This window comes from Paroedura picta, chromosome 6 (genome assembly GCF_049243985.1).
Source record: "Paroedura picta isolate Pp20150507F chromosome 6, Ppicta_v3.0, whole genome shotgun sequence".
In the NCBI taxonomy this organism is placed as follows: domain Eukaryota; kingdom Metazoa; phylum Chordata; class Lepidosauria; order Squamata; family Gekkonidae; genus Paroedura; species Paroedura picta.
The window spans coordinates 85,415,740-85,427,898 of NC_135374.1; the positions used below are offsets into that span (position 1 = coordinate 85,415,740).

Below are 12,159 nucleotides of genomic sequence, written 5' to 3' on the forward strand. Positions count from 1 at the left end.
CAGCAGCAAATTGTGAGTTTGGGCCACATTTATTGCTGCTTTCGAACAGTGTTGTTTTCCTGCAACTTTTATTGTTGCTTAAGCTATTTTGTTCTAGGTTTCAGCATCTTATTTTAATGTAGTGAGCTGGTTTGGACATTTTTTAAAGAAGGGGAAGCCAATAAAGGTTTTTAATAAATAAAGAGATTCTGACCCTGTTTACAATATTTGAATAAGCCTTACTTTTACCAGCACTGTGTGTTAATGGAAAAGACTTTCCTCCTGTGTTAAATCTCCTCCTCTTACCGACTTTTTCTTCTTTGTACAGTGCAGTTTCTTGCAGCTGGAATAGTAGTTGAGGGTTGCATACTCCATCAGAGCAGCAAAGACAAATAAGAAGCACACGGTCACAAACAAATCCATGGCGGTGACATAGGAAACTCGTGGTAAAGAATTTCTTGCAATGGTGCTGAGAGTTGTCATGGTTAATACAGTGGTGATACCTGTAAGGAGAAATATGTATGTTATTAGCTTTAGGAGGGTGGCCATGTTGGTCTGAAGCAGGAGGACAAAGTTTGAGTCCAGTGGCACCTTTAAGACAAACGAAGTTTTATTCAAGGTATGAGCTTTCGTGCCTTCAGATGCAATGAAACAGAATATCCTCAACAAAAACAGCAGTGAAAACGTAACCATATCTGCACTATATATAACAACCTGGGAGAGAGGGCTGGTATGAGGAAAACAGCAAGCAGGAGAATTTCCCCCTTTGACTGTGCCATACTGCCAGAATGAATTGGGTCCTCATGGAGCTGCTATGGAGCTACACATAGGTAGAGAGGGGGTGTGTGGGGTTAATTGCCAGGAAGAGTTAGCTAAATTTAAGATAAGTAATTGCTGCTGTGGGATGATAGGTGTATCTCCCCCAGGCCAGGCTAGATTCTGGAGATTTTTGTTGGAGAGAATCACTTGGGCATGAAATTGGAGCCACTATGGGTGGGCAGACAGTTGTGAGTTCTTGTATTGTGCAGCAGTTGGACTAGATAACCCTGGCGATACCTTCCAACTCTATGATTCTATGATGAATGCAGTTGTCAGGACCTGCGAATGGCCGTAAACCAGCATACAAAGAGATAATGAACAGATGCAAGAACAAAGTTTAAGTTCAGTGGCAACCCCAAGACCAATAAAAGTTCAAGTCTGAGTACAGGCTGGAACTGAGAGGCTTCATTCATTCATTCATTCATTCATTCATTCATTCATTCATTCATTCATTCATTCATTCGGATTTTTATACCACCTATTCTTTATGGCTCTGGGGGTTTAGTGCGTGCTACTGGATTCAAATTTTATGTCTGTTACTGAAGACAAAAATGATGGATCCATCATACTATTCTATTTTTTCTGCCTAGTAGCCCATTTTGTGATTTTGCGTCCCCTATCAGGATCCCACTTTTTCAAATGGCAAATAGTACCATAACCCAATTCAATCTGGCATAGCCAAAGGGGGAAATTCTCCTTCTTGCTGTTTTCCTAATATCGGTCCTCTCTTTTAGGTTGTTATATACAGGTGCAGATATGGTTCCATTGTTTTTGTTGTATCAGGGCAATGTTTTGTGCTATATGCAGAAGCAAAAATGAATGAACTGGGAGGGGTTGGTCCCAGTGAAGAGACAAATATAGAATAGTACAGACGTACTGGGAAACCAATATGGCAATAAAAAATATCCAAATTGGACTTATATAGAGTTCTCTCTCTTAAGTTTCAGTTATTCTTTTAATTCTTATTTCACACAATCCTGACGCGTTTCGCCTACAGCTTTTTCAAGGGGCGTTTTTTATATTTAAGGAGCGACTTCAAGCTAAGTTTAGCTATTGTATGACCTTATACTCTGTCAAGAGATTTCTTAATAAGTTGAAGTTGGTCCTTAAATATAAAAACCGTCCCTTGAAAAAGATGTAGGCGAAACGCATCAGGACTTGTGTGAAATAAGAATTAAAAGGATAACTGAAACTGAAGATAGACGACTCTATATAAGTCCAATTTGGATATTTTTTTTATTGCCATATTGGTTTATCAATGCGTCTGTACTATCCTATATTTGTGCTATATGCAGGCAAAGGAAGGGCAGCTATCTTTGGAACACACATAATCCTTGGGCAAAAAAACTGGAGAAATAGAACTAGGTGTGGAGGAGAGCTTTTTTGATGGAAAAGATTGGTATACTAGATACTGTCTACATGTTTTATGTTGTTCTGCTCTAGCATAAACCAAAGATCTAAAAACCTTTGAAGGACATAGAAGTCCTGTTCCCAGCCTTGAATGGAGCAATTGTTGTGACTGGATAGAGAGAGGGGGAGGGAGGAGGACATTCTGGGCAATAATGCTCAGCATTGGCCCAGCCAGGGGTCTCACACTGCTTTCTGTGGCCTTCCCCATTTGAACTATTATTCGTTTGTCAGCTGTATGTTGAGGACCACTTGGCCTGATGGTCAGGTTCCAACTTGGTTCATATTGCATATGAATTATAGCTCATTTCCAGATGAAATACATCATTTCTCCTGGAGAAAATGGCTGCTTTGGAGCGTGGTAGCTGAGCTCCCTCTCTGCCCAAAATCCCACCTACTCCCAGCTGTACCCGCAAAGTCTCCAGGTATTTCCCAACCCAGAACTAGCACCCTATTGCATATTCTTCTCCCCTCCAGGCTCTTCCTCACTCTGGACCCAATTATACGGTGATAAACTGTTCTGAGACTTCTATGAATAAATTATTTCACCTTACTCTCTACTAGGTATCCTCTTTTGGATTGTGTTTGTTATTTAACTATAAATAGTACAGCCAAAGTCTGCTGAAGGGGATAAAGCCCTCATTTCATGCAACCAAGAGCACTAACATTTTACTAATTAATTTCAGTAAGCGAAATACTCCCCTGGAGTATTTCTATTGCTGTGAATGGAGTTTTACCAAGGGGGTGTTGGTCCATTGAGTATCTCTGTTCATTCTAACTAATTAACATTAATGATACAGAATATTCTCAGCAGGTAGCCTTTGGCTGCATTGCAAGGAACTATTAATTGCAATATTTTTGGCATTATTCAGTGTTCTTTTTCAAATTTAAATAAATGTCCCAGCATTAACCAAAAAAAATCACTGGCTCTACATTAAAAGGTTTAGCTCAACTAACTACTATGGACAGTGCATTAGTTGAACATTGTATCTGACATGTTTAATTTTGGATATTTCTGACCAGAAAATCTATATTTTCTGGCCTTGCAGAAATGTTATTTGTCCATCAAGGGCAAAGAGGGAAGAGGCTTAAAACTTTTGCAGATTCTCATGAACTTCTTGCCAGCCTCTTAGTTCCTTCCCCCCTCTACCATGGAAGGGAAGGCAATGGACAAAATAAGCTTGATATTTCCATTGTACTATTCAATTTCCCCTACTGTAAATGGAGTGGGAGAGTGGTGTCAAACACAAGGAGGAGTCCCTCTCTCACTAACACCATTGCTGAGAAAAATTAACCTACTAAACATAGCACAGGTACATGATGCTAATATTCTGGAATAAAGGATGCCAAGGAGAGTTTTCAAAGAATGAGCCGTATTCTAATGAATACCTGTTGTATAAGGATGTAACTTTGAAAAATGTAGCATTTCAACCAGTCTGTGGGATTTTAGTGGCCATCAGGCACTGATTTCTCTCATGCACATTGAAACTTTCTAAGGGTCTGATTTGTATCAACCACTTTCACAATTGAATGTTTTTAACCTTCTAATTTCCTGTTGGCCTGTGGGCCATTTGATGATTTAAAAGATAATACCATAGTGTGATTAAAGTCCTAACCTATGCCTTTATAAAATCAGATTGGTAGTAATGCAGGTGTGCAGTGGTAAGCAAGCTACATTTGGAAAGACAGAGCTGGAGGATTTTGCTGGCTGCTTACAGCTACTTGACATTTACACCTACTTTGTTCTTCGATAACAGTCAAGCATTGTGAAACTATAATTCAAGAGCATGCTCTGTCATTTTATCACTCTTTTGATGGAGAAAAGCCTATTCACAGCTCTGCCTAAACTTTCCTTGACTCTACCACCAGGCCTAATTTAAAAGGGTAAAATTTGTTAGGAGTGCATAGTGTTTCTCACTCACAACAACTCTCCCCTGTTTTAAAATACCAGAATATGAATAGCATAATACTATAGATTTAAAACTTTTTATTCAGCATTGTTAGCCTGCTCAGATCGGATCCTTGAGAAGATTCATAACTCTTTTTCTTCTTATATCTTTACAACCTGTATAGATAAATTACATTCTTTCCTGTATTTCCTGAGCATATGTATTGAGTCAAAACCTTTGGCCAAAATAGGTATCCTTGACACTCCAGTTCTTCTGCCTAGAATAAGTCCCAAGTCATACTATTATGTATTCCCCATTTTTTCTAGCAGCAAAATATTCCAAGGACAATGCTATTAGGTTTACCCTGAATCCTATGTTGCTCTTGTAAATGCCTCCCTCACCTTAGTCAGGGGGTGTTAGAGGTTCCCTTCATAGCAGGCCTGAAGGGAAGAAGGGGGTGCAGGATCCTGAGCAAGAGGAGCAATTGGCCCAGGGGGAGGGGAGATTCCACCAATAGGAGTCTTTGGAACCTTCAGCATGTTGTCTGAAGTATGAATCACTTTTTATGTATATAGATACAATCCATGAACCGTTTGAGTTACAAAATTAGAGGCATAAGGCTGTCAAAGTGGCCTTATGAAAAATAATGTTTTTCTTTTCTTTTGGGAAAGGACACAGATCACCCATCTGGAGAAAGGTTATCCATCATTCTGATGCTGAGACATATGACTGTGCTATATTTTAGGCCACTTATTAAGTTTTAGGGCTGACTCAGCAAACTACCAAGCAACGTTGAACCACAGTGTGTTTGGAAAGTTACAACTATGCTTATGTTTTCTTTCTTTTATGGAAGTATGAGTTTTGTGGGTGCCTTTTCCTCTCTAAGTTTTCCAATAAAAAGGTAAAAAGGTAAAGGTATCCCCTGTGCAAGCACCGAGTCATGTCTGACCCTTGGGGTGACGCCCTCTAGCGTTTTCATGGCAGACTCAATACGGGGTGGTTTGCCAGTGCCTTCCCCAGTCATGACCGTTTACCCCCCCAGCAGCAAGCTGGGTACTCATTTTACCGACCTCGGAAGGATGGAAGGCTGAGTCAACCTTGAGCCGGCTGCTGGGATCGAACTCCCAACCTCATGAGCAAAGCTTTCAGGTGGCTGCCTTACCACTCTGCGCCACAAGAGGCTCATTTTCCAATAGTTTTCCAATAGATTAGCCAAAATTAATGTTATGAAATGTATAGTGGGCCAGCTGCAATGAAACTTGTAATCTTACAGTACAATTCAAAACACAGTCACAGTTTTCTAAGTCCATTGACTGAAGGACCTAAAAATGTGTTGCTCTACTTAATTCTACTCCTGTGTTCTATTAGCTACTTTAACTTGGCAAAATAAGCTGCCTCCATTCCATGCCAGGACTATTGTAAATTGCACAGTGGTTCCATCATACTCAGCAACGTCCTTTTCTCTTTTCTTCACTTCCATCCTAGAATCATCCTTGCTTACAACTTCATGATTTTTGGTAGGTCCTATTGGAGATACTGTTTTCTATAAATGTATGGCTGTTTAAGAGGGGAAGTTCTCAGAAGATACAAAGGGCTGGAGTACCGGTACACAAAGCTAGCATAAGTGGATTTGTCCTGCTTCCAGTTTTCCCAGCCAGCCTAGCAAAGATCAAATAGTCAAGGGACCCATGACGACCTAGTGACTGGAAGTGAAACAGGAATCATAAATGAGAATACAGCTGGCACCAGAATAAAGTGTGAAGTGTGAAGCTGCTGAATTTTGGGACAACTAATTTAACACAAAAGTTCAAATGTCTTTTGAGTTCTCCACATTCATAGTCAGATTTAATAATATTTGGTAGAGACTGAGCTCAGTGCTTGATTTGGTTGAACATGAATGGGCTTTAAATGGCATCCAAAGGACCTGTACAAATGGAATTAAAGTGTAATAGGGAAAAGGGAAAATTACGAAATGTCTGCCTAGGTACAAATTTTCAGATGGTCATAGAACACCTGTTCATTTGAAATTAGAAGACATGTCTACAGACAGAATTCACAGAATTACACTCAGTTTTCCTGAGCACTTACCTAGGGCTGTTCTTGCTGGTGTGGCATCTTTTTTAATCCAAAAGGATACCCAGGATAGGACAACTGTTAATATACAGGGAATGTATGTTTGAATAGTAAAGTATCCCATTCTTCTACTTAGATCGAAGTATATAGTCATGACTACATAATCACCTGCAACAATAAAAATTCATATTGTTTAATAACAAGCTTATGCCTGCTTGTTCCCAAGACAGTAAGCATGTGATTTAATAAAAGTGGGAGTATTTGCAGTCATTTTCAATGTTAACAACAGTATCACATAAATATAGAATGCCTTTACAACAGGCCTCAAATGTGCTGGAGGGCTACTCCCCCCTCCTGACCTAGCTGAGGCATGGAGACCACACTCATAATTGTACATTATTAAAAAATCTATCTCGGTCATTTAGACCAAAATTTTAGAAGCACTACTATACAATAGCAGTTTGTAAAGGGAAGGTAATACATTAAAAGGTTAAAAATGCATCAACAATAAAACTTAAAACTTCTCCACCATAAAAGCCAAAATTTAGAAGCATTAACTGCCGTTGACTATTTTACACGGATAAAATGAGCCATAAAAGCAATAAAACTAATAAAGCTGTTAAAATATAAAACAAAAGACAAGATTAAGTGGCGTGCAATACATCTACTAACCAAAAAACATAAGAAGTTCCGTGGACCTGTTATGGCTATAAATGAGTGACCCATTCTTTCCTAATTCTTAAAGCTAGCCACGCAAATTTTGCTACTTTGCTAGTTAAAAAATTATCTGTATCTGATAGCAATATTTGCAGGCGATGCTTTCTCAAAGTGGAACTTTCTTCCAACCACCTCAATTAGAATCTAAATTTGGTAAAGTGAAATTTTTTTGAGCAACTCTTGTCAGATTCTTCAAAATCACGTTGAACATGAATCCATGGCAAATTTCAGCTAGCCCTTAGAGAGTGTTAAGAAACAAGAATACAGTAACAATGACAAAATAGATTGGGAAGTAGGGAGGGATGCATTCTCTGCCCCGATTTCAAATGTGGAAAAAAACCCTCCTCACTTCTGTTCTGTCTGGCTAGTTCTTTTGCTAGATAAGGAGAGAAAAAATACCTGTATGGACACAAATAAAACTATCTTTTATGGTCACAAATACAGATGAATGTGAGAAAATGAGAAAAGGAAAAGCCGTGTAAATTAAAATGAAATTTTATTGACAACAAATAGCAAATTTGAGTTTACAAGATGAACCTGAAGCGGTAATTGCATATGAGGATATTTTTCCTGATTCTCTCATTTCCTTTTACAAGCACATTCTCCATCTGTTCAATCTTTCTCTAATATAACTGCTTGTTTCATTATCTTTATACAACAGATTTCAATTCTACTGCTTGAAGCTTTCTGAGCTTGTAGCTGCTTAGATCAAATTCACACCCCATAGAAAAGGTATCTCATCTTTTAATGGCATTAGCAGAAGGATATAGAAGCACACTTTTTTTTTAAGCCTCTGATTGACCGATCTGGGCCAGATCTTGCACGGCAGTGGGGCTAATCCCCACTTATGCCGACATCGGCACTGGCATGGCCTCCTCCTGGCCCTGGCCTGCTTTAGCGCCTCTGATGGCCTGCCACAAGAGAGCGCTGATTTACCAGCATTCCCCTTTTTGCAGTGGCCACTATCAATGGCCAGATAGGGTCAGGCCTGTGCATAAAAAAAGAGCCAAGCTTGGAAGGCATGGCTCTTCCCCATGCTATGGTGGCCGGGAGGGGACTGAAAATGCCCCTACTTGGTTCCGTAGTGCCTGATAGTGTCGTGAAACTGAATTTTTTTTTTTTGGGGGGGGGTTATTTTTCAGGAAGGTGGTATTGCATGATTCCTAAAACAAACCAAAACAAAATATGCTGTCCCCCTTGCATGGCAGAATCTTTCCACCACTGCTACATTTGGGGGGGATACATTTTGGTGGTGGAGCTTCCCCATTGCCACAAGATGTCCTCCATGAGGATGCAGCAAGCAGCGGACCAACTCTGCCATTGAAATGCATCTCCTGTGGAGCCACAAGAAATGGCAAGGCGTGCTGCTCTGCCACAATGCATCGGCAACAGCCGGGTGCTGCTGCTGCCATGCATAAATGGTCATTGAACAACACTGGATTAGAAGGATGACTAGGTATTGATCTGAAATTCCATGGGATGAAATCTTAGAAACACCATATACTTGAACTCACAGATTGTTAGACGTAAGTAACTACTCCCATATAAGCATTACTGATTTCATTGATTTCTATGGGCTTAAACTAGACTTAATTCTGCATAGGATGGCACTCTCAGATTTGTGGCTATTACTTACCAGTGTTCCATAAAAAGGGGGGGGGGAGAAGGAAGTTACGTAGCATTTGAAGGAAAGGAAAGTTTTTTTAGTATATGAAAAATACTTTGACTAAATTGAGCTGCTTGTTCTGATGGACTTATTTCAATGGGAACATACTGGGTTAATGAAGCATTTCAGTTTGATTAGGTTGTTAATTTAGCTGCAGACCAGTAAACAAAGATCTGGCACTAAGCTATGGATAGAGACTCATAGCATTGCAGATACCAAGAGAATGTGATTTGCTAAGCACTTCCATCTTTCTCTGGAAAATGAGGGATTTAATTCTATTACATAGACACAAGTTTAGCTGACTTGTTTTAATTAATTTACCAATTCAATTTACATTAATATACTACTACTACTACTACTACTACTACTACTACTACTACTACTACTACTACTACTATTATTATTATTATTGGATTTCTAACCCGCCACTCCCCTGAGGCTCGCGGCGGGTGACAACATGTAAAAACCCCATAAAACCCCTAATTTACAATTCAAACCTTCCTTAGAAGCTAAAATGATTAAATTTATTGTGCTTTGGTTACATTATGAGAAGACAAAAGTCACTGGAAAAGATTATAACCCTAGGAAAAGTTGAAGGCAGCAGGAAAAGAGAAGGAACAATTTGTTATACTAAGCAAGTATAAGAAAGTTTAAAATGCAAATACTTATTATACTAAAGTGTACATATTAAAGATAAAAACATAAATCAGGATTATACACTGTATATTCAAGGGGGTTGCAGGCTATTGTGGACGAGCCATAGGTTTGTGAGTGGCCTGCATAGTGCAGGGGTTGGACTAGATGACCCAGGAGGTTCCTTCCAACTCTATGATTCTATGATTGTATTTCGCAATAATACATGGAACTGAGACCAACTGTGTTTTGACCCAAAGGGTTTTCCTCTGTGCTCAAGTTATTATTAAATGCACTAATAAAATAAAATTTAGGGCTTGCTGGGTATATAAAATACACTTTTGAACGAGAGCCAGACTAATGCAGAGAGTGGTGATCCTTGGAAATATATTTTAAAGTATGGGTTCCATACCTGACAATTTTATATAATTCATAGAATAGATTTGTTGGACCAGCACCATATTGACTTTTTAAACTACTTTATATTGAATTTATATAATTTTTGATGATTCTAAATAGTATATAATTTTGTTTTATATTTTAGGGAATAGCCACTGAAGAAAAGGTGCTTACCTTGAAAACGGGTAGTCTTAATCCAGAACCCGTTTTTGCTCCGTTATATTAATTTTGGAAAATACAAGATGTGCAGTTATACTTTTTGAATTTATACTTTTGAACTTACACATCTGGAATATGGCCCATTATGCACGGCCATCAAAACGGCGATTTCGGGTCACATTGAAAACGCGGAAGGGGAAGAAGCGAAGCAAACCGCTTATGCACGGGACGGGACGCAATGGCGGCAAAACCCAGAGTAACCGATTATGCATGCGGCGACCCTGGCACCGCTTCTTATTGCGCCCTGGTCACCCGGAAGCTGCGCTTTCTTCCGCGTTTCGCTAACGCGGCTTTTTCAGTGGCATGCACCGAATCTGTGATGCATTATCGGTGATTTTAGTCGCTCCCTGAATGTGCGCTATCCCCCCTGTGCATAATGGGCCACACTGAGAATGGAGAATCACCAGGAAATAAATTTATTTTTCAACTCCATCCCATTTTTGTTATTCTCTTCTTTGTTGGTCTTCGTGGAAAGGGGCTTGCCATTCATTTTTGCTTCATTGGAAATGAAATCAGGGCACATGCCATTTTGAGCTCAACTGTGATGTGTGTTTTGCCCCCACTCTAAGCCATCTTGCCCTCGAGGTGGGTATTCATAGCAACCCTTTTGGGATTCCTGACCCTGTGCTAATTGCAGCAGTAAAAAAGGAGGAGGGTTGGGGGTTCTGCTTCAGTCTGTGCTTCCACCAAACAATCATGAATGTCCCTCACTGTTGTATATGACTCTTGGAATGACTCCCTTTTTTATCTACCTGGATGAAGCAATGTGTACTTGTTGCTGCAGGCAGTTTGCTACAAAAACAAACAGCCCATTTCCAGGTAGAAGGGAGAGGGAGGCGGGCTCGAAGGCGGGCATTGGAAATGGAAATTGCGCTACTTTGCCGACTTTGGTTACGCACATTTCCTTGTCATGTGGCATGATTATTATTATTATTATTATTATTATTATTAGATTTATTTCCCGCCTCTCCCGATAGGCTCGAGGCGGGTCACAACAACTAATCCCATTAAAATTCCCATTAAAATATCAATCTACTAACTAACATGGCAGCTAAAAATCCCATCCCTCCCCCAATTATTAAGAGGTGAAGAGGAAAGGATAGGGGAGTAGCGTACACTCCAACTCCTAGGGGGGGGGAGCGATGTCCCTGATTTGCTGACCCCAGCCTCAACCATAGACCTGGTGGAGGGATGATGGTTACTCTCCTCCCACTCGCATTACATAGTTGGGGAAATCCAGTTTTGTGGTTTCCCCAACTATTGCTTTAAAATGAGGATGTAGCTGCCGGTTTGCTGCTGGGATGCTGGATGCTGGTGACTTCATGCAAAATGCCAAAAATATGGTGTATGCATAAGGTGAGTATTTCACTTTTTTAATCGGGTGCGGAATGGCCCCCAATCTCCAATCACTGAATCAGCCTACATAAAAACTTCCTAGAAGTCCATGATCTATTCCAGCTGTTAACCCCAACCTCATTATTCCCAGAACTCTTTAAAATGGTATCTCAAGCTGCTCCAAATTCTGAAGCTGCTTCTCCAACTTTGTAGGTAGCTTGCTTCCCAGACCTTTGCCCTTTTGCTGAATCACTGGATCCCTCACCTTTGATCATTATCTTCTTAACTGGTTTAAAATGTTTTTCCCCCCTTCTCTTCCACCATAGATCACAGCCCCACAGGTTGGATAACACAGCATATGTTTTCTTTTTTAGCTATTAATTTCCCTTAGATTCTCCTTTCATACCAATCAGGCAGCAACCAATGTATTGCTAGGATGACATTACTGTATAGCAACCTTTTTCATGTTTCTGTTTTCCCTTGTATTTTATATTTCTATCCTTGTATCTTGTTAGAGAAATAAAATGTGCTTTGTTTTCAGACTCTGTCTTTCTGTCTTCTTTTCCATTCCTAATTGGAATCTTGTGCCAAACTGGGACCTAGGTATACATCAGATTGTTTGTCCCCCAATCACCCCAGTGACATGGCTTGCTCCTACTTGGGTAGAGGATGATTTGCATATTATGGATCCAAAACATGGTAGGAAGGAAATGAAAGAGAAATGAAAATAGTCCCAGCATATTGCTTTAGGATGCTTTGGGCTGATCCTGCGTTGCTTTAGGATGCTTTGGGCTGATCCTGCATTGAGCAGAGTGTTGGACTAGATGGCCTGTATGGCCCCTTCCAATTCTATGATTCTATAATTCTATGATTCTATTCAAGCCTTTACACAAAGTACAATTTTACACAAGAGGCGAGTGTGGTTTCCCCAGTACCAAAGTAGTCCACTGAACATGGTTCTTAATGATCCAAGTTGCTGGCTTTCTGGTTGAATTTTTTCATCATATTTATTGTAATTTTATG

At 39.9% G+C, this 12,159-nt stretch overlaps 1 protein-coding gene across 7 annotated transcripts in view; it reads right to left on the minus strand.

The window, feature by feature from the left end:
• GABRG3 (gamma-aminobutyric acid type A receptor subunit gamma3) overlaps positions 1-12,159 on the minus strand; it is a 402,032-nt gene that overhangs the window by 15,420 nt on the left and 374,453 nt on the right. For 6 of the 7 annotated variants that reach the window (XM_077343427.1, XM_077343426.1, XM_077343428.1 and 3 more), the window contains 2 exons: positions 6,183-6,335; positions 286-482 (listed from right to left, as the gene is read on the minus strand). In XM_077343427.1, the coding sequence (XP_077199542.1) occupies positions 286-482; positions 6,183-6,335 (350 nt within the window). Of the gene's footprint in view, positions 1-222; positions 483-6,182; positions 6,336-12,159 lie in introns of all 7 variants that reach the window. The other variant, XM_077343429.1, reaches the window with a different exon arrangement.